The sequence below is a fragment of the Eleutherodactylus coqui genome, chromosome 9 (assembly GCF_035609145.1).
Source record: "Eleutherodactylus coqui strain aEleCoq1 chromosome 9, aEleCoq1.hap1, whole genome shotgun sequence".
Classification (NCBI taxonomy): Eukaryota; Metazoa; Chordata; class Amphibia; order Anura; family Eleutherodactylidae; genus Eleutherodactylus; species Eleutherodactylus coqui.
The window spans coordinates 139717718-139739418 of record NC_089845.1 but is presented as its reverse complement, the minus strand read 5'-3'; the positions used below and the strand labels follow the sequence as shown (position 1 = coordinate 139739418).

General features: G+C 43.1%; 1 protein-coding gene across 1 annotated transcript in view; it reads left to right on the top strand.

Moving 5' to 3' along the window:
• PREX2 (phosphatidylinositol-3,4,5-trisphosphate dependent Rac exchange factor 2) overlaps nucleotides 1–21701 on the top strand; it is a 320125-nt gene that overhangs the window by 84666 nt on the left and 213758 nt on the right. The window contains exons 4-6 of the mRNA XM_066578561.1: nucleotides 10022–10126; nucleotides 16260–16361; nucleotides 17941–18102. Of these exons, the coding sequence (XP_066434658.1) occupies nucleotides 10022–10126; nucleotides 16260–16361; nucleotides 17941–18102 (369 nt within the window). The remainder of the gene's footprint in view (nucleotides 1–10021; nucleotides 10127–16259; nucleotides 16362–17940; nucleotides 18103–21701) is intronic.

Below are 21701 nucleotides of genomic sequence, written 5' to 3'. Positions count from 1 at the left end.
ATGGGCTTCACATGCATGTGTTTTCTTGCGCTATCGCGGGCAAAATTGCATGATTTTGTCGTCCGTGTGAAAGCGGCCTCATCAAATAAATTGGTAAATTAAGTATTTTTCAATGCTTGCCTCCCTCCCGAACCGATACACTGTCAGGGGCTGAGTGCATCGGATGTATACTACTATACGTCACAACCCGATGCACCGAGCCCCTGACAGCACAATCAGCTCCGGCAGGGAGTGATCACTGGGAGGTGAGAAGCCGTCTGCAGAATAGAACGTCTTCTCCTTCACAGCTCCTGGGGATGGCGGCATATGAGCGGGACATGAGAGCAGTAAAACACACTGGGGTGGTGGGATACAGGGGACACAGAGCTATTAAAAATGAATGATGTATAATACAAACCCTTAATATTAAACTGTAATATGGGAGCAGAACAGTTTTGTCTGCAGCTGTTCTGTATGCAGCTAGGTGAAGACAGATTTCTCAGCCCCATCGTCACCTAACTGCATAGCAAAAGAAAAATGCAAAAATTAGCTAATTAAATGTACTGCAAAAATGCTTTGAATCGCCTATTCTGTAGATTAAAAAATAGTGTAGGTACTCTTTAACAACATTTCAAAGAATTACACTAAAACATTTATTTCCTCTTAAGTCCAAGCAGTATTTCTCCAGCAGCAGGGAAGGTCATCTAACAGCTTGAGAAGGGACACAGTCTGAAAGGTTGCTGATCTACGGCACTGGTTTACTCTGGGAAATGCTCTGCTAATGTCTATTGATGCTTGTATGCAGGACCAAATGAAAACTTTCAAGTGAAACAACATAGCACTCTGGTCAATACCACCATATGGCACTCATGTTGAAGCTTTTGAGACAGGACCACTGAATTTTAACTATAATGTCAAGTTAAAGTCTTTTTCTGTCATTAGTTGTCTTTACTTCTGAAATATAGAACTTTGTATCATTTTCAAAAGAAGTCATACATTTTCAAAGCAACAAACTTGCCAACTGTATTGCTATATTGTATTTTACCAAAGTAGGGAAACAGACCTAAAACAAGAGGAGGAGGTATTATGTTGTATGTTAGGAAAACAATCTCCACAGATATTCAAGCTCCAGAACATGGGGGTTCTGTAGAAACTGTTTGGGTAAGAATACAAGGAGAGAACAACAGAAAGGACAGCATTGTAGGCATTTACTATAGGTCACCTGGACAAGCAGAAGATATGGATGAACTCTTTCTACATCAGATGGCCAAGCTGTCCAAAAAGCATGACATAGTGATCATGGGAGATTTTACCCATCCAGACATTTGTTGGGAATCTCTCTAAGCTAAAAGTAATGGATCCAACAAATTCTTATTCGCTCTTGCTGACAACTTTATTTTCCAAAAAGTCAAAGAGAAAACAAGGGGATCTGCTATCTTGGACCTAAATCTTAAGCACTGCGGAATAAGTTGGCGCTATACAAATAAAGATTATTATTATTATATTATTATTACCAACAGGGAGGAAATAGTTGAGGAAGTACGGTGGCTGGGACCTTAGCAGGCAGTGATCATGCCATCCTTGAATTTTGGATAAAAAGGGGAAGAAGACCTGAGAAAACGCAGACCTCAAGGTTGGATTTTAGAAAGGCGGATTTCAATGAACTCAGAAAGAGGGTAGGAGAAATCCAATGGCTGGATGTTCTTAAGGACAGAAATGTCCAAGAAGGTTGGGAAATATGAGATTCTCAAAGCACAATCGTTAACAATCCCTAAAAGGAGGAAGAATGGGAAGCATTTAAAGAGACCAGGATGGATGAACACAGAACTTGCAAACGAAGAAAAATAAGTTTATCAAATGGAAAGAGGGGGGGATATCTAAGGAAGAATATAATGCGGTCTGCAGAAACTGTAGGGCAAGAGTCAAAAAAGCTAAAGCTGATAATGAATTGAGGCTTGTAACAGAGTCTTAAAGCAATAACAAAGGATTGGGAAAATGTCAAAAGCAAAAGAAAAGACAAAAATTCTATTGGATGCTTACAAGATGAAAATGGTGAATTGGTTAAGAATGACCTTACTAAAGCATTTGACAAAGTATCTCATATTATACTTATTGAAAAAATGATCAAATATGGGATTGACAATGGTAACTGTTGGGTGGATTCACAACTGGCTGAGTGATCGTACTTAAAGAGTGGTCATAAATGGCTGCACATCCAAGTGGATGAATGTGCCAAGTGGGGTACCACAAGGCTCTGTCCTAGGCCCAGTGTTCAACATTTTTATAAGAGATCTGGAGGAGGGAAGTGATAGAAAACCGATCAAATTTGCCGACAACACAAAGCTAGGAAGGATAGCTAACACTAGGGAAGAGAGAGAGAGAGTATTCAAAAAGATCTAGAAAAGCTTGAACAGTGGGCGGAGACTAACAGAATTGTATTTAACAAGGAGAAATGCAAAGTCCTACATCTGGGCAAGAAAAATGAAAAAAAGCACATACAGAATGGGAGGAATTGGTCTAAGCAGCAGCACATGTGAAAAAGACTTGGGTATACTAATAGATCATAGACTGAACATGAGTCAACAATGTGATGCAGCAGCCAAAAAGGCTAAAACAATTCTGGGATGCATTAAGAGAAGCATAGAGTCTAGATCACGTGAGGTAATTATCCCCCTCTACTCTTCTTTAGTCAGACCTCATCTCAAATACTGTTTCCAGTTCTGGGCACCCCACTTTAAAAAAGACATAGACAAACTGGAGCAAGTTCAGAGAAGAGTTACCAAAATAGTGAGCGGTCTACAAATCATGTCCTATGAAGAACGTTTAAAGGATCTGGGAATGTTTAGCTTGCAAAAAAGAAGGCCGAGAGGAGACTTCATAGCTGCCTACAAATATCTGAAGGGCTGTCACAGTGCAGAGGGATCAGCCCTATTCTTATCTGCACAAGGAAAGACTAGAAGCAATGTGATGAAGCTGATAGGGGGATACACAAATTAGATATTAGAAAAAACTTTCTGACAGTTAGAGTGATCAATGAGTGGAACAGGTTACCATGGGAGGTGGAGTTCTCCTTCGATGGAAGTATTCAAACAAAGGCTGGACAAATATCTGTCTAGGATGATTCAGTAAATCCTGCACTGAGCAGGGGGTTGGACCCGATGACCCTGGAGGTCCCTTCCAACTCTACCAGATTATGATTCTATGCTGAGAGTTAATATGACCCCCTTGGTAAAAGCTAAAATGCAGGGTCCCTTTGAACTTTCCAAAATTATATATTTACCTGATCCATGCCAATTCAGAGACAGTTGCTTTCCGTAAGCATTTCTTTGGAGTATCATGAAAGCCAGGAGCCTGAATATGAGTTAAGGCAGGCTGCATGAGCATCCTAGTGTTCCACCTGCTTTAATGGGTATCTGTTAGCTCCTATGAGCCCTATAAAGAGAAAGGGGACTTGTTATTTATATAGAGCCAACTTATTCTGCAGCGCTTTCAGGTCATTTATTTATTACCCCTCAGCAAGCCGGGTACTCATTTTACCGACCATGGAAGGATGGAAGGCTGAGTCAACCATGAACCGGCTACCTGAACCACGCGGGGATTGAACCTGCTACCAATACTGATCACAGCATCTAAAAAGCTGATCAGAGAGGGAGGCTCCCTCTGGTGTCCCAATGGTGCTCCCCACAACACTGTCGCAGGGTGTCAATAATGTGCCATGATAGTTTGGGGTCCCTTGAAGGTTCCCAGGTTTGCTATGTATATTGATCTAATAGTACTGGTAAAAGGACCATATACTGTGGTTTTGCATCATATTGCACAAGCAATAAGAAGATCACAAGTTCAAGTCCCCTATGGGGATTTAAAACATTTTTAAAAGTAAAAATAAGTTTACTAAATCTTTATAAAGTATTAAATATAAATAAATAAACATAATTGGTATACTTGCACCCATACATGTCCAAACCATCGCATTACCTATTCTGCATAGAAAATTTTTTTTTTCAATGCCAGAATTTTATTTTTTAAACACCCCTCACTGCCCTAAAAATCAATAAAAAAGTGCTAAAAAGTCATTAGTATCCCAAAATGGTACCAATAAAAACAACAGCTTACTCCACGAAAAACAAACCCTCACAGACCCCTGAACAAAAAAATGTAAAAAGTTATGGGTCTCAAAATATGGCACCAAAAAGGAAAAATTTTCTTATTTTTTAGAAGCAGTATCTTCGTAATTGTACTGACCTGCAAAATAAAGTGAGCATGTCCCTATTACGGTACAGTGAATGCTGTAAAAACAAAATCCCGCCCCCCCCCCCCCTATTGCTTTTTTTTTTTTTTATTTCAGCTCACTTAAACATTTTTTTTACGTGTTTTTAGTTATTTTATGGGACATTGAATGGTACTGTTAAAAAATGCAATTTATCCTGCAAAAAAATAATTCCTCATATGGCTGTAGATAGAAAAATGAAAAAAAGAAGCTTTGGAACTTCAAAAGTGGCAATAAGAAAAGGAAAACAAAATGTGAGGTCTTCCACAAGTTAGTAGTTGTCTTCTCTCTGGGAAAAAGTTGGATTTCCATTCCTTGCCTGGCAGTTAACTTTAATGGCAATACCGGTTCTTACTGTAGTTGGACCCTACATTAGGGTCTTCAATGAGGCTTTACTTTCTGAATTCCACCTTGTATTATTTGTAAATAAATGTAAAACATACAAAATGTAAAATAAAATAGTTCAAGAATATATTCAGGATGTGATATAAGGCACATTCTTTGTGACTAAAATACATCTACCTTGTCTTCCCAAAAAATAAGACCTACCCCATAAATAAGCTCTAGTCTAATTTTGGGGGGAGCTTGAAATATAAACTCTACCCCAAAAATAAGCCCTAGTTACGTTACATAAAAAAAGAATACATTACCTAATAGGCTAGATCTAGGTCACTCCCACTGCTCTCTAAAGGTTGAATATTGTTGTATTTGATTCTTTGACCGCTGCTCAGCCAAACAACGCAGCATGGGATGAACCAATGCAATAACTGTGATTGACCGTGGCTCAGCCAGTTCTTAAACCCTGCCTCCACAACGGGATGGCTGTTGATTGGTTCTTCCACTACTGCTCAGCCAATCAATGCAGTGCTGGATAAACCAATCACAGCCATCTCATTGGTTCTTCCAGTGCTGCATTGATTGGCTAAGCAGCGGTTCGAAGAACAAATCACAGCATTTCTTTCCGGTGGGATCCTGTAATCAGGAAGTGATGTTGTATGAATAGCCGAGGAATGCAGGAAGCATGTTGGAGCTGTGGAGAGCAGCAGGAGGGACTTGGACTAAGCCTGCTAGGCAAGTATAATAAGACCTAGTGCCTCATTTGGGGCAAAAATGAATATAAGACAGTGTCTTATTTTCGGGAAACTTGGTGTATATCATATGTAGAAGGGCTGCACTTGACAATAATCGTCAGATTTCTGAGGCTCATCTATATTTTATGACAAACACTTAGAAACTGCCGAGCTTCCATTAGTTTAGGGAAGGTTTTATTGGCGGTGTGTGTTCTCTAATTACTTGTTCTGGAAGTATTTCCATGTTTCATGACAACAATCTGCACATTTACTGGAATATGCTCTTACTCTACTTTGTGGGATTGGCAGTAAGGTTGTGGCATTCACTTTCTATCTACGGACAGATTTCACCAAGCGTTCTGGAAAGCTCAGCATCGTGGCAGGTGTACAGAGATGAATGAAGAGGCGGCATTGTAATCTTACAAAAAGTCTTCCTAACCTAAACTAAGAAAATGGACCATAATATAGACTTCTTTGATTTTGAAGAATTTGAAGGTGCAAGTAAAGAAATCTAAACCCTAGAAGTAAAATACAAAGCAGGCATTTGCCTATAATTTAATTTTCTACGAATCCCCTAAAAAAGAACAAACTGTCTTCTAGAAATCTGGAAGCAGAGTCCTTTTTCTCTTCTAGGTTTTATCTATTTTGCCTGAAGTGATTTAAAAAAGAGAAGCTTAAATGAAGGATCAGGACAAAGCTGTGCTTGGAGCTAAAAGGAAGTTATCTCCTATATTTTTCACTAAACCGGGTAGATAAAAATATTCAATTTTTCCAATCTGTTTTTATTTTCTAATTGTAGAGTTTTTAAGTCTATTGTCTGTACATGACTATGGGGTGATCATGTTGCCTGAGCTGCATTTAAGAGCATTTAGAGATATACTTTACAGCAGCTTCATGGGTCAGTCAAACAATGGACAGGAGCTGACTAGAGATGAGCGAGCCTCGCTCTTCTCGAGTAACTGCATTCTTGTCCGAGAGTGCTTGGGGGGGAAGGGGGGCGGCAGGGGATAGCGAGGGGGTAGCGGCGGAGAGAGTAAGAGAGATATCTACCCCCTGCCGCCCCCCCCCCCCCCCCCCCCCCCAAGCACGCTCGGACAAGTATGCAGTTACTCGAGAAGAGCGAGGCTCGCTCGAGTAACTGGCTCATCCGAGCGTGCTTGCACATCTCTAGAGCTGACCCATTGACTTCTTTGGGAGACTGTTCATGCTCTGTGGGCTTGTGCAGACGTCTTTGTGCAGGGAGTGGGAGTTGATAGTCACGGCTTATGACTAGAGATGAGCGAACGTACTTGGTTCGGGTGTTTTTGCACTCGAGCACCGCTTTTTCCGAGTAACTGACTTCTCGGACGAAAAGATTCGGGGGGCGGCGTGGTGGAGCGGGGGGTAGCAGTGGGGAACAGGGGGGAGCTCTCTCTCTCCCCCCCACTCCCCTCTGCAACCCCCGCTCACCCCCGGCGCCCCCCGAATCTTTTCGTCCGAGTAGTCAGTTACTCGGAAAAAGCGGTGCTCGAGTGCAAAAACACCCGAAAAGAGTGCGTTCGCTCATCTCTACTTATGACCTATTGTGAATGGTGCATCCTATGCTAGCATAAGTGTAACCTTTCATTGTAATTCAACCAGTGATGATAATGAGACAACTGCTGAAAGTTTTTCTCTACAGATTCGGAAATAGAACACAAAGTGTCAGTCTATTATTAGGTGTTGCAGATCGCGTGAAAAATGCAGGATATTAGGATTTCATAAAAATATAAGTTGTAACCGAAAAGGTTTTAAACAGTCATCAAAAATTCTTTAAAAAAATATGCTTCACATTAAAACTTGATTTATACAAGAGGTTATTTTCTGCTGACACTTTCCATTTAGTGGCAGTCAGAGCTGCAGAGGGTGACTTCTATTACCTCCCCGGTTGATAAAGATCAGTCTAGAAACACGGCCACTTTTCCGCAATCTATTATATTGGGGTCCTATCCCAGGTGGGGGAGACACAGGGGAAAGTGAAGGGTCTTTTGAAATATGTAGTAGAAAAAAAGTCTTTTTTTTTGCTCTTTAGATTGTAAATTGAAATAGTATCAAGGGAAGGGAGAATATTAGTGCAGATTTTTTTATCTATATATTTTGAAAAGGATTTCACAATCTTAAGAAATTGCGTCAAATGGTTTAAATGCAGTATGATTAATCCTTTACTAATGTATTGTCTGTACCAGACCCGGATGCAGTTACATAACCATGCTCCTGGTCCCAGTTATTGTTACGAGGCTTGTATAAAGAATCTAACATTAGCTTGAAGGAATACTGCCTTCCATTAGGTGGCGCTGCAGAGGTTTTGTTCCATTTCCCTTATTTGCCTGATATCTATCTCCTGGTTGTGTGACCTCCGGTCTCTGAATACCTTGTTATATTCTCTATACCCATCCGTGACATACAAGACATCTTTTGCTCTTCTCAGCCTTCACTTCGCTCTAGCTCTCTAGAAGAGGGTTGTGTTCTACATTCTGGACACCAGGCAGTAGATCTGCAAAGTCTAAGTGGCAGAGGAATGTTTTAATATGTTTCCTGTGAAGACAGTGAATAATTATACTTTATGGCCTGCAAGCAGAGACAATGTCTGTGAGAGGGAGAAGTAATGGTGGGAACTGTAATATACGAGTATAAGATTGTTACAGGGGTTCTGACATTAAAAAAAATTTACTCACCTTTCCTGGCCAGGACCGATCGCCAGGCTGAACTCCGAGATTCTGCGCATGCGCAGTGGAGACGCGGCCCGTCCTGACTCCTGTCAGAGGGCACCTCTCCACTGCGCATGCGCGCGATCCCGGAGCAGGGCGGCTCGTGGAGGAAGAAGAGGAAGAACAGTGCCTGCTGGGAGATGACCCCACTGATGACAACAACAACAGAAGACAAGGTAAGTATCATGTTTTTATGCTTTAACAGCCATTAAATCATGGGTTCCTTGTGTCCATTAGCAGACCAGGGAACAATGGCTGCTAAAGCATAAAAACATTATTCATGTCAGAACCCCTTTAAATGCACCTGCAGAAAGCTCAGGCAGCATGAAAACAACTGTGCTACAATGTAAGAAACACTTACTCTGAATTGTGGTGGCATCACCCGGTGAGCATTCAGACACACAAGGATATATGTTCCTATTTTTTTAACTACCTCCGAACCCCCCTCTAAGATCTTGATTACTTGGTCAGTATAAATTAACATCAATGGTCGGGAACATAGAACAAGACACAAACAAGACCAAGACCTAGGCAAGATAATTATCCTGCCAATATAAGTTCTGCTAAGCAACGTTTTAAGATGAACAGGTTTTTTTCATCTATGCTTTTCCAGCTCTTCTAAAGAAAGTAGGTCAAGGACAAGACCTACAGTGCTTAGCTCTGGAATGCATTAGAGAACTGGTGCTTCACACTGGCATTACTTCCAAACTAGAAAAAGTCCAGAGTGTCAATCAGTTCAGAAATCATAGTCACCGCTGGGCTTATACGCTGTGCAATAATTGGCTACAGCTATCAAAAGTGGAGGCAGAGAGGTTCTATACAGGTCTGGGCCTCCATTTCTATAGAGTTGGTGATTTAGTCAAAATGAATAGAATCCTTCATATTGATAAACAGATTTTCATCCATGTCATCCTATCAAGGAGTCTTGATTGGTCCAAGCTGTATTCTGCAACAAGACAGGGACCTTGACTACATAGATGACACTGACTGTTGAAAAGGTGTTTTGCAAAGAAGGCAATCTTTGTTCATATGTGGTTTTAGGACACTTCGGATCTTTCTCTTTGACCTGGAATGGAGTGACTCCCATTGGGATATGACTTTCCTCCATGATCAGGAAAGTTTGGGGCGACTTTATGCCATGCTTGTACTACAGCATGGCCATTTAGTCGACTATGCTTTTCAAAAATGGCCAAGATATACTCAAAGTATACAGATCGAATGTAGGCCAAAAGGACATTCTTGAGCACTTGTTTGCGTAATAATAACTTATGAATTCATTAGATGTATACATAGGGAGAATTGCCCAGCATATACCCCAAATATAGAGCTGAAGCATAAGGGGAGCTATACCAAATTTTCCGGCTGACCATTTTTGAGTAAATGCAAACTATCAAACCTAAAGGACAGCTATGCAAGCATAATAAAGCATCATGTACCAAAGTTGGATTCAAACCCATTTATTTTCCAACCTCCACAAAGACATCCAGTAATGTGTGAGAGTTGTGTAGCTGCTTGTTACTATGTAAAATGTATCAGGTACAAACACAGAGCGCTTTGGCTCACTTTAACATCAAATCTGCCTCCATCATAGAAGCAGATAGTAGCAATTAGAGATGAGCGAGCATACTCGCTAAGGGCAATTGCTCGATCGAGCATTGCCCTTAGCGAGTACCTGCCCGCTCGGGAGCAAAGATTCGGCTGCCGGCGGCGGGCGGGGAGCGGCGGGGGAGAGTAGGGAGGAACGGAGGGGAGATCTCTCTCTCCCTCTCCCCCCTGCTCATGGCCGCAACTCACCACTCACCCGCGCCGGCAGCCGAACCTCTTCTTCCGAGCGGGAAGATACTCGCTAAGGGCAATGCTCGATCGAGCAATTGTCCTTAGCGAGTATGCTCGCTCATCTCTAGTAGCAATGCTTTGTTTTCTGGACACAATGTTATATCTATTGATGCTGTTCTAATCTGCTCATTATATCCTTGTAGAAAGACCGGTTTGCCATTTATGATGAATACTGCAGCAACCATGAAAAGGCGCAAAAACTTTTGCTAGAACTTAACAAGATAAGAACAGTGCGGACCTTTCTGCTGGTAAGGCGTTCTGATCCTTGTACATAGTTATAGACTGATCTTCCATCCAGGTGATTTCACGTCATTTTGTTGAATACATTTGTGGTATCTCCAGTTTCAAGAGCTTATGGGCTGAAAGTAGGTGACCCTCTGAGTCTGGGGATGTGTTATACTTACCCTCCCTGTCATTTCGCTAGTGTTGGCGCTGGAAGCAGGTACTCAATGCATTCAGCATTGCGATAAGCAGTCCACCCATTGTAAAATTAGAAAATAATGCATTGAGTAGCGGCTTCCAGCGCTGACACCAGAGTTAAAACGGGACTCATCCGGTCCCCTACTTTCAGCCCATAAGCTTATCCGAATAGCCAAATGTTTTTGTCATTTCTTTTACATCCACTCTGGCTTTGTATCAGGCAAGGAAAGGGACTTGTTGTTCGTATAGCGCCAACTTATTCCGCAGCGCTTTCAGGTAATTTATTTATGACCCCCCACCAAGCTGGGTACTCATTTTACCAATCTCAGAAAGATGGAAGGCTGAGTCAACCTTGAGCCGGCTACCTGAACCGAGCGGGGTTAGGTACCCACAACCTTCAGGTCGTGAGCGAGAGCTTAGGACTGCATACTGCTGCCCTAACACTGCGCCACACGAGGCCCATACAAAATGACAATCTCAACTCTTCTCCTTTCTTTTGCATCCTCTTTGGTGCTGTTACCAAAAAAGTAGTAAAAGGAAGGACTTAAACACTTTTATCATGTTAGATTTACTGGATTTCCAACATTAAGGTTGCTTTCAGATGGGAGGAATTTTTCCTCAAGACGCACCGAAACACACTGAAAATTCTACACTAATTCCAAATGTCGACATGCAGGTACTGGAGTGGAATCCTGCAGCTGCATATTAAGCTGCATCTATCAATGCATCTTGCGGATATATTCCGCTGATCTAAAAGCTCCCTCAGGGACCTTTGACATTGGCCGAATTTGGTCGCAGGATGCACCGCAGTACGTAGCTGCAGCTATAGAAATCCATACAAAAATCTGCACAGTTACATGCAGATTTGGATGCAGAATTGCCAGCAGGACTAAGCATTTTGAATTCTGCATCGAAATCTGCATGGAGGCGTGCGGAATTCTCTGCGTGTTGCAGTGCATTCTGCAGCAATATTCTGTCCAAGTGAAAAGTCCCCTCCTGTTTTACTTCTTACCACACCTTACAGGCGGTGTGCAGTCTTTATTGCTCTAAGGTCAGCATTAGAGATAAGCGAACGTGCTCGTTTAGGACAATTACTCGATCGAGCATCGCTTTTTTCGAGTAACTGCCTACTCGGGCAAAAAGATTCGGCGGGCAGTGTGCAGCGGGGTGGAGCGGGGGTAGCAGGGGGGAACAGGGGGGAGCTCTCTCTTCCCCCACCCCTTACTTCCCACCACAACCCCCCGCTCACCCCTGGCGCCCCCCGAATCTTTTCGCCGGATTAGGCAGTTACTCGAAAAAAACGATGCTCGATCGAGTAATTGCTCTAAACGAGCACATTCGCTCATCTCTAGTCAGCATATTACGGGTGCCTGTAATGCAGATGGGTGTCGTGGCTCAACTGAGGGTCTACTGATTCAACAGCATCATAGGAATCTATATCACCCTGCATTTGGGTCTGTAGACCTGCAGTTGGGACAGGACACTTGTGAGTATTACGGGCACATGACTGCACCTGCTCATGTGTGGTTTTATATGGGTATAAAAAATGAAGCTACTTTGCAAACAGTCTTGATAAAAATGAACTTGCTTCTTTGTGTATAGAGCAGGTATTGTAGATGCATAATGTTGTAGAGCGACGCAAAATTCAGGACACAATGCAACAAATGGAGTTACGAAAGTTCACAACATTTATGTATAAACACAAGAATACAAATGAGCAATGATAATATGGCAATAATGTTTGAGCAAATAAACTTCTACCTTGTTGGTAACCTTCGCTAACTCAATCCTACGAATGATGCTACTTTGTGCACAATGCAAAATAGCGTTGGACGCAGTGTCAATAAGCAGTAAGGTCAGTCCTGTAGAACGAAAAGGCAAATCATGTAACAGACAGTTCTCATTAAAGGGTTATCGCTCTACTAGTATCAGAACCGTATACTGGAAACACAGTGTTCGAATTCAAGTCTATTATATAGGCTCACGACCCTGTAACATTGTCTCAGTCTGTAACCATGAGCAATGGCAATTTGCTAAATAGCCAAAGTCCGTTAGCATGGCACTTCAGTATACAACAGGCCTGTTTGACTATTCATGTTCCTAATGGTGTGCTCATCTATTGTTATGTTGAGACCGGCCCCACTTACAGTTTTACTGTACAAGAACCACCACTACGTCTGACTCAGGCTTGTGTCAAGTCAGAAGTGCAACTCTACTGCACTCTTCCCCTTGGTTCCTTGTCAGCTGTTCCCCAACAGATTGTGGCTGTAACATGACTACTTTTTCTGTCCTTGCAGCAAGCCGTTTCTGGTTCCTCTAGTCAACGTTGTGGGTCCTCTCTAAACAGCCATCTCACCCAGGCTGTGCTCCTGTTGCTCTTCTTCTGTTTCACCAGCAGCTCCTCTGCAGTCTATTGCGCCTCCCTTGACAGATCCCTAGCAGCACCTCAGCTCACTGGCATAGTCCCTGCGCTTTCTCCTGTGGCGCAGCAAAAATTACCGGAAAGTTCCAAGTGTGGATGCTCAGGCCTTCTGTGCCAAAATTTGACTAAAATTTTAGCTTGCACAGAGATTGTGCGATTTTCAGTGCATTTTACATTCATTCACCATAGTAACATAGTATCCTTCACTGTAGGACCCTTTACGGTGAATCCCTTGCACATGTATCTCCATGCATCATAAAACCTGAGACGTCTGATCATACAGTTATGACTACATACAATTATGACTACATATTCGGACCACAAAAGGATATGTTTGATATCTCTAACCACTGAGACACAAAAGTCTGCATGTCGGCTATATAAGCAAAACAACAGGATATTGTAAAGAAGGACCAAAGTTATAGCTATGGTCTCCTTTACCAAAGATGAATATTTCGTTTGTGCCCTAGCCCTAAAACTAAATACCCAAACCAAGGCAGAGTGGCATGTTGGGGCCCCATTGGGACCTAGCATACAGGGGGCATGTCCCACCAGCCTATTCTAGCTATGACCCCTATCAGGACTGTTTGCAAAGTTGCTTCACCTTTTATTTAATATGCATTAGAAGAATTAAAACTGTATTGCAAATATGGACATATGCTTTAAATTAAAGTGTATACATCTATACAGATCAGTGTGCAATGACTAAATGCTGGAAATGACAACTGTCTAGCGCAAATACATTTATTTGGACTGCAACAAATAAAACATCTGGCTGCATTTGATGCATAGCAATGCTATAAGTGAGTTATTGCACTATGCAAATCACTGCTTCGCCTTGATAGTGGCCATATATCTTGGTTCCCAGCTCCTAGGTCTACAGCATGTCTGTTCATCATCGGGAAATGTTAGACCTAAATGGATTACTTTTCTCCATTAGGACCCAGGAGCCTCGAGTATGTTCTTCTATATAGGCCTCAGTGATTACTATATCCATCGATTAGTCATGTGATACTCTTTCTGTAAAAGACTCAAGAAACATTATGGCACTATTGGACTATTTTGCTACATTTATAAGGAGAAATTTGTGCTAGATGTATGCGCTGCGAGACGCACAAATCTCGCACTAATATGAGCCCAATTTTTTTAAATGAGATCTAAGATATATGAGCGATTCCCCCCCCCCCCCCCCCTGCATCGCACCATGTTGTGATGCAGGAAACAAATTGCGGTATGTTCTATCTGTGGGCGTTTCCTCGCATCGCCCATTGTTTTCAATGGGGCCAGTGGAAGCATCACACCACATGCTAAGAGGACTCACAAATGTACATGTCGATAGGCCCGTAAAAAAGCTTTGTTCGTAGCACAAATACGTTGTGCCGGGGCATGTGGGAAAACCCATACGCCCATGTGAAGAACCCATAGGGTGCATCTATTCAGCCATGCATATATTAACACACACACCTGCTTTATCTTTGTGCATCGAGGGTCCCCATAGAAATCATTGCGCATGAAAATGCGTAATCCGCTGTCCAATTCTGTCAAAAAAAGAACACATCTGGGTTTGATTAGGATGAATAGCCATTTAAATTGGGGAGGGGTAGTGTCCCGTGCACAAAAATAGAGTACAATGCGCACACACATGCAAATATACATCATTCATAGAGCAAATATATTGCGCTGAAGCTTGCGCAATTGCGCATACGCCTGTGTGAAGCAGTCCTAAAGGTGGATTTTTCCACCATGTGTTAATGGGGTATGTAACAGTATGTAAGGCTGAAAAAAGACAATGATCATCTAGCTCAGCCTGTTTCCACCCCTCCTGTTGATCCAGAGGAAGGCATAAAAAACCCCAATGAGACAGAAGCCAATTTAGCCCATTTGAAGGGAAAAATTTCTTCCTGACGTCATAATAGCAGTCAGAATAATGTCTGGATCAATGTTCAAAAGTTCTTAAAACCCAATTTACTTGCATTGTAGGGTACATTGCTGTGGGTTTTGCAGTATGTGGCTATCTATATGTTCACCCTGCTTTATTTTCATATATTGGTGGGGATCTATTGCCTGAACCCCTTCAATGAGCTATTTACACTTGTGCACTCAGCAGTTTTCTGCAGTAAGCAAACAGCTCGATTCCCACAATAGTGGCCAGGCTTGTTATTACAGGCAAAGTTCTCATTTACTCCATTGTCTGAAATACTAGTACTGTCCACTGCAGTGGGAACGGAGCTATCTGCTTCTTGCATACATCTGCTCAGTGCATGGGTACTGTTGTATCTTGTCTCCACCACAAGAATGGGTGGAGACAAACAGTAAGCCCATAAACAACGCCCACAACTTGAATGGTTGGCCAGGAGAATGGGTGGAGGCAGAGTATATGCCCCCAACTGTTGATTAGCTGTCCCGTATCCCCCTGGCACTGCACTGACTGACATGTCAGCTCCCAGCTCCGGTGTCCCTGCTACTATCAGGGGCACTCACTGGCTATGCAAACTCCCAGCGTCAGGCTCCACTGCTCTCACCTGTCACACAGTCCCTGCCGCTCTGCCTTCGCCCATCACTGCTCCGCCACTGTCCGGTGCCCACTGTCAGTCTTGGCAGCTAACATCAGCACTGCCCGTTCTGCTTGTGTGCTCCGGTGTCCCTGCTGTTGATATCGGCGCCTAGCGGCCCTTCGCTCAGCGGCTATGTAAGCTCCCAGGTCTGGTGCTGCAATATGTCTGGCACTGTCAGGCTTCGCTGCTGTCACGTGTCAGACTCTCCCCGGGGCTTTGCATTCTCCCCTCACTGCTCCGCCGCTGGCTCGGTCCCCACTGTTAGTCTCCCCAGATACCTCACCAGCGCTGGCCGATCTGCTTCTGTGCTGCTGCCCCTGTTCTCTGTGTGACCGTCAGAGCCGTTTGCTGGTGGGTGTTACATAGGCGTTCCCTGTCACTGTGGCCAGCACACCCTTGTCTCCACCCATACATCCGGTGGAGACAAGATACAACAGTACTCAGTGTATGAGCGCATTGGCTTGGCGAACAGCTGATCATTGGAAGTCCCAGCCGATGGACCCTCGCTGATCTGCTAAATAGATTGTCAGTAGTTTATAACCCTTAAATACTCATGCTAGATTTCCTTGACAACTACTAATTACAATGTCACTATCCATAGAGGTCCCCCCTCTCACTAGTCCTAGCATGCCTGGTGCTACAGGTCTCTTCCGTAAGATTGTATGGGATTGCAATGAAATCTATTGGGTACAAACTGCAATAACTCTTCAATGTGGTTATATATACTTATACATTCACTGCAGAACCGATTTGAATTTGCTATAATTGTATCTTGTGTTTACAAATATGCACGTTTAGTAAACTTGTAGATAATAAACACATTCCTTTTAGCATTTGTTAGCAAATAGTTGCTATTTGACCAGTAAACCACATATAAACATGAAAGCATCCTGCAAGCACACATTGCAGACACCCACGGTTTAATATCACAGCATGGAAAAAATGAAGATTTGCCTGAAAACCAAAATGTGTTTGTGCTTTCAGAACTGCATGCTTCTCGGTGGACGGAAAAACACAGATGTCCCACTGGAAGGATACTTAGTTGCACCAATACAGAGAATATGCAAGTATCCACTTCTTTTGAGAGTAAGTAGGCATTGTTGCTAGGGGATGCTAGTAGACGCCTGAAGCATGCGGCTGACTATATTTAAATCTCTTTCATGCAATCACTTCCCTTCTTTTAACAAGTTTTGTATTATGCAGAGCAGAACTTGGCACAAAGAGTTACCATCTAGCGGTGACCATTGTGGTGCCGACTCATCAATGCCAAGCACAGCTCAGATCCAGTCGCCATATAGCCCTAGCCCCAAGAATAAATGCTTTCAGACTTTTCTTACCGTAGACAGTTATGGCAAATCAACAGGATATGCTATAAATGTCTGATAAAGGGGAGGTTCGATCAGCCGGCATCCAGATTCAGGTAGAGGATGAAAGGACAATCTTAATCTGCTATTTTATAAATGGCCATAGACTCCAATGAGGAGAGCCGGGCACATGCATGAGCACCCGTGCAGTCAGTCATGCTTGGATGTGCAGCACCTATAGCTGGTGCCTGCAGGGGTCAGGCAATTTCCATTCCCTAAAAAGGTGGAGGTTCTAGAAGTAATCATGCATTATTTTACATGTCTCTATGATATATATATATATATATATATATATATATATATATATATATATATATTGAATGACAGCTGAGAGCTGCCTCATGAATGGGTGAGAGAGAGCTGCCTCTGATTGGCTGAGGGCTGTGACCAATCAGAGGCAGCTCATTCAGCAGGCGGGGATTTTAAATCCCCACCTGCTGAATACTACACAGAGCAGTTCAGGAGAACTGCTGGCCGGACGTGGCTGATCTCCGGCTGCAGGAAAAGGGTGAGTATGCATTTTTATTTATTTTTTAACACATTTTCAGGATGGTTTTCAGGGAAGAGCTTATATTTTAAGCCCTTCCCCGAAAATTCGTACAGCGCTTGCCGGCAGCTCATTGCTTTCAATGGAGCCGGCTGTATTGCCGGCTCCATTCTATTTAATGGGCAAACATCGTTCTCCTCTGCCACAGCTGTGGCAGAGCATAGCGGGCAGCGCTCGGCCCTTTCGCTGAAAACGCTGCTAGGTGCAGATTTTTCAGCGAATCGTCGGCCCCGGTCACGCGATTTGCGGATGTGCATCCGTTTTGCGATCCGCAAATTGCGCAGAAAAACGTCCATGTGACTGAGCCCTTAGTGTGCACAGTATTCAGCTTTTAATGAGGTTTCAATAGGTTTTGCTCAGAAAATCCCTTCAACATCTCATTTTGACTCATCCACCTAGGTATTTTACAGTATCACATATCTGATAATCCAAGGCTTATCTTTCCTTGTTGCTGTTGGATTAAAGAATTTTCAACCATACATGAAACACATAGAATAAAATCTACAGTCTGTCATACGATAGTCTGGGTATGAAGATACGGTAGTTGGAGGGGTTAGGAGAGTTTCTTTGCTGAATAATTTAATGTTGTATGTCATATTATATATGATATATATCGTATATATTGCAGGACATTTTCCAATCTTACGCTAGTTATTCAATTGGGAATGGGAATTCCGGAGTACAAGATTATTATGCAGTTAAAGGAGCAGCTACAAATGTAGAAGATGTAATATTCTTTTTAATTTCCCAACAGGAGTTACTGAAGAGGACTCCAAAGAGACACAGTGATTACATGTCTGTAGCGGAGGCTCTACAGGTAATGAAAGCTGTGTGCTCCAACATTAATGAGGCCAAGAGGCAGATGGAAAAATTAGAAGTGCTGGAGGAATGGCAAAGCCATATAGAGGGATGGGAGGTGAGTCACACGTTGATAGCATTACCAGCATCTGACTCTTTAAAGTCATCAGCCCCGGTTTTAGACAAAGTGTGGCCCTGAGCAAAAATAAATGTGGGGCCCCAAGTTCTGAAACATCTTCTGAAAACTGCAGGCCTTCAATTACCCACGGTAGTGCGCTGAGCATGTCTGTGCAGGATGACTTGGTTTCCTGCCCAGGCACATGATCTTGGAGGAGATCCCAGGACAGGGTGGCTGTGCAGGATGGGGGGCTTTTAGAAGGTGAGTATTGCTTTTTTTTTAATTACACACAATTTCCTCCCCATAAGAATTTTTTTCTTTAGGAAAACCACATTAGGTGAACCATTGATCCAGCATTGGCAGTCAGCAGTGTTGCTAATGTATTAAAACATCAGGGGCAAAAGCCACCTCAGACGTATATTCTGCCTCTCCTTCCCAAAAAATACACTTTGGAGGGCTTCACACGAACACTGAAGCGCTTAGCCAATCACAATCAGAGCTACCAGCAGGCGGGGATTTTAAATCCCCAGGTGCTGATAGCTCAGAACTACAGAGCCGGGGACAGCGCCAGAAGTCGCGGCTGAGCCCTGGCAGCTGAAGGCAGGTGAGTATGCATTTTTTGTTTTGGTTTTTTTTACACTGTTTTAAATGGATTGTCATGGAAGGGCTTATGAAGCCCTTCCCTGAAATCCATTGACGGCTGCCGGGGCTCAGCGTCGACTTCTGCCGCTGTCCCCGGCTCTGTACCTCTGAGCTATCAGCAGCCGGGGATTTTAAATCACCGCCTGCTGCTAGCTCTGATTGTGATTGGCTGAAGTGCTCAGCCAATCACAATCAGAGCTACCAGCAGGTGGGAATTTTAAATCCCCGGCTGCTGATAGCTCAGAGCTACAGCACAAAAACACGCTCATGTGAAGCCATCCATAATGTAAAAAAAATCCAGCACCTAGAGGGAGTTGTCGGAATCGAATTAAATTTTATATGTGTGAATGTAACATTGCTATAAGTAAGTGATTATAATAATTTATAATTCATTGCGGAAAAACTGACCGCCAATAGCTTGGATACAAGATGTGATATGGGCGGGCATGGAGGCTCTAGTACACAGTTGTACCACCTCTAGCTTGGGTACAAGATGTGATACAGAGGGCATGGAGGCTCTAGTACACAGTTGTACCACCTCTAGCTTGGATACAAGATGTGATATGGGTGGGCATGGAGGCTCTAGTACACAGTTGTACCACCTCTAGCTTGGATACAAGATGTGATATGGGTGGGCATGGAGGCTCTAGTACCCTGTTGTACCACCTCTAGCTTGGATACAGGATGTCATATGGGTGGGCATGTAGGCTCTAGTACCCTGTTGTACTGCCTCTAGCTTGGATACAAGATGTGATATGGGTGGGCATGGAGGCTCTAGTACCCAGTTGTACCACCTCTAGCTTGGATACAAGATGTGATATGGGTGGGCATGAAGGCTCTAGTACCCTGTTGTACCGCCTCTAGCTTGGATACAAGATGTGATATGGGTGGGCATGGAGGCTCTAGTACCTAGTTGTTCCACCTCTAGCTTGGATACAAGATGTGATATGGGTGGGCATGAAGGCTCTAGTACCCTGTTGTACCACCTCTAGCTTGGATACAAGATGTGATATGGGTGTGCATGGAGGCTCTAGTACCTAGTTGTTCCACCTCTAGCTTGGACATAAGATGTCATATGGGTGGGCATGTAGGCTCTAGTACCCTGTTGTACTGCCCATAGCTGGGATTCCATGTGTAATACAGGGCAGGCATGGAGGCTCTAGTATCCTGTTGTACTGCCAATAGCTTAGATGTAAGATGTGATATGGATGGGCATGGAGGCATACACGTTCTGTATGGTATCCTGCAGCATATCGGTTCACATTTGCTATAACTGAGCCTCTAGATTGTGCAAACTCTTATGCTGCCTGTGGGTAACACATGAAACACTTTCCATAGGATAACTATGGAAAGCGCAGCCTGTTGTACATGAGCGGAAATCCTCCTCGATTAAAAATACCACGATTTTCGGCGATGAGCCTATCATAATGATAGGTTCATTGCGGAAAATCACTTTAACTTTAGTGTTCTCATTCGGCGGCGAAAATCCGCTGCGGTAAAACGCAATGCTGTGGACAGGCGGTCTTATCTGCCCCATTGTGCGTTGAATAAGTAAATAAATGTAATAACTTTAAATAAACAAAAAAGGGACTAAATACAAGTGCCATTCACATTGTAGCAGCATGAAGCAGACTGCACATCGGTCCTCACTCGGAATTGGTCTACTTATTATTAATTTCTATGTTTGCATGATGCAATTCCTGGACCTTTCATGTCACACATATGAGTGCAATCATCTTTGAGACCATTTACTGAATGACCCCTCACCATTGTATCCCATTAGGCTCCATTCAGTAAACATCTGTTATCAGTTGTGCTTCAGAAAGTGGTATGAAGAAACAAAGTGATTTCCTACCAGAAGGAAGCGTTTAACAGGGGGCATGGCTCTACAAGGAATAGACCTGATGTTTAGACTCAGTGAGGATCAAAGCCTGGCTTAAATTGCCCTTGCTAACAATAAGCCGAGCTGGCCTATGAGCTTAAGCATCCTGGCAATAAGTGACCATCTGCTGAAATCTGACCTTCCCTTTCCAGAATGGTCCCAGAGGGCTGACCCACAGCTCCATGACAGTCCATGAGATATCCTACCTGCTTATGGTGAAATATACCTTTCTGCAGCATTAGGCTAGTCGCACACTTGCATTATAAAAATCATCCATTTTAATGTCTGCAAAAAGCGGAAATTTTGACATCTCTGTTCAGCTCCGTGTGGCTTCTGTATTTGGTCCGTATTCGCTCTGTGTATCTGTTTTTTTTTAAATTTAGTATGCCATCCGTTTTTTATGTCCACAAAAAAAAAACTTGAGACAAGCCCAGTTCTATTTTTCTGCATCTTTTTTTTTTTTTTAATGAACAGCTCGTAGTGCTGTCCAGTTTTTTTACTCTATCCCTATTGGCTTTAACCCTTTGCAGTCCAATTTTGGATTCAGGGTTTACTAGGCAGTTTTCTCTTTCTGCCATTATACAATGGTGCCATCTGCTGGCTAGAGCCAGTACTGCAGAATGGGACATGCTGGAGAGGCCCCCGACAACCGAGCGGCCAGTAATTTAGTAAGAATACCCTGCCGGACGTCTTCCGACATCAGAGCTGTACAGCCGTCAATCAGAATGTCTTTAGACGTCAGACAGTGGATTGGAAAGGGTTAATGTGTGAGTCTCATCCGTAAAACAGATCAGAATGGTCCATGCAAAAATTTCACGCATTTTTTTCAGTTCATACAGTACATTTTTGTGTTAAAAAAACTTGCTAGTGCGTGTTGCCAAATAGAATAATATGGATCCATATTGATCCGGGTCTGGGAATCTGGTAGGAAATTTCGAATGTTCATCCAGGCTGCCTCTTTGCAGTTTTTTTTCCCCTTCCTCTGGATCAACAAGGGGGGTGGAAACAGGCTGAACTAGATCGATATTGTCTCTCTTCAGCCTAACATACTATGTTACTATGTTATATGCTATAA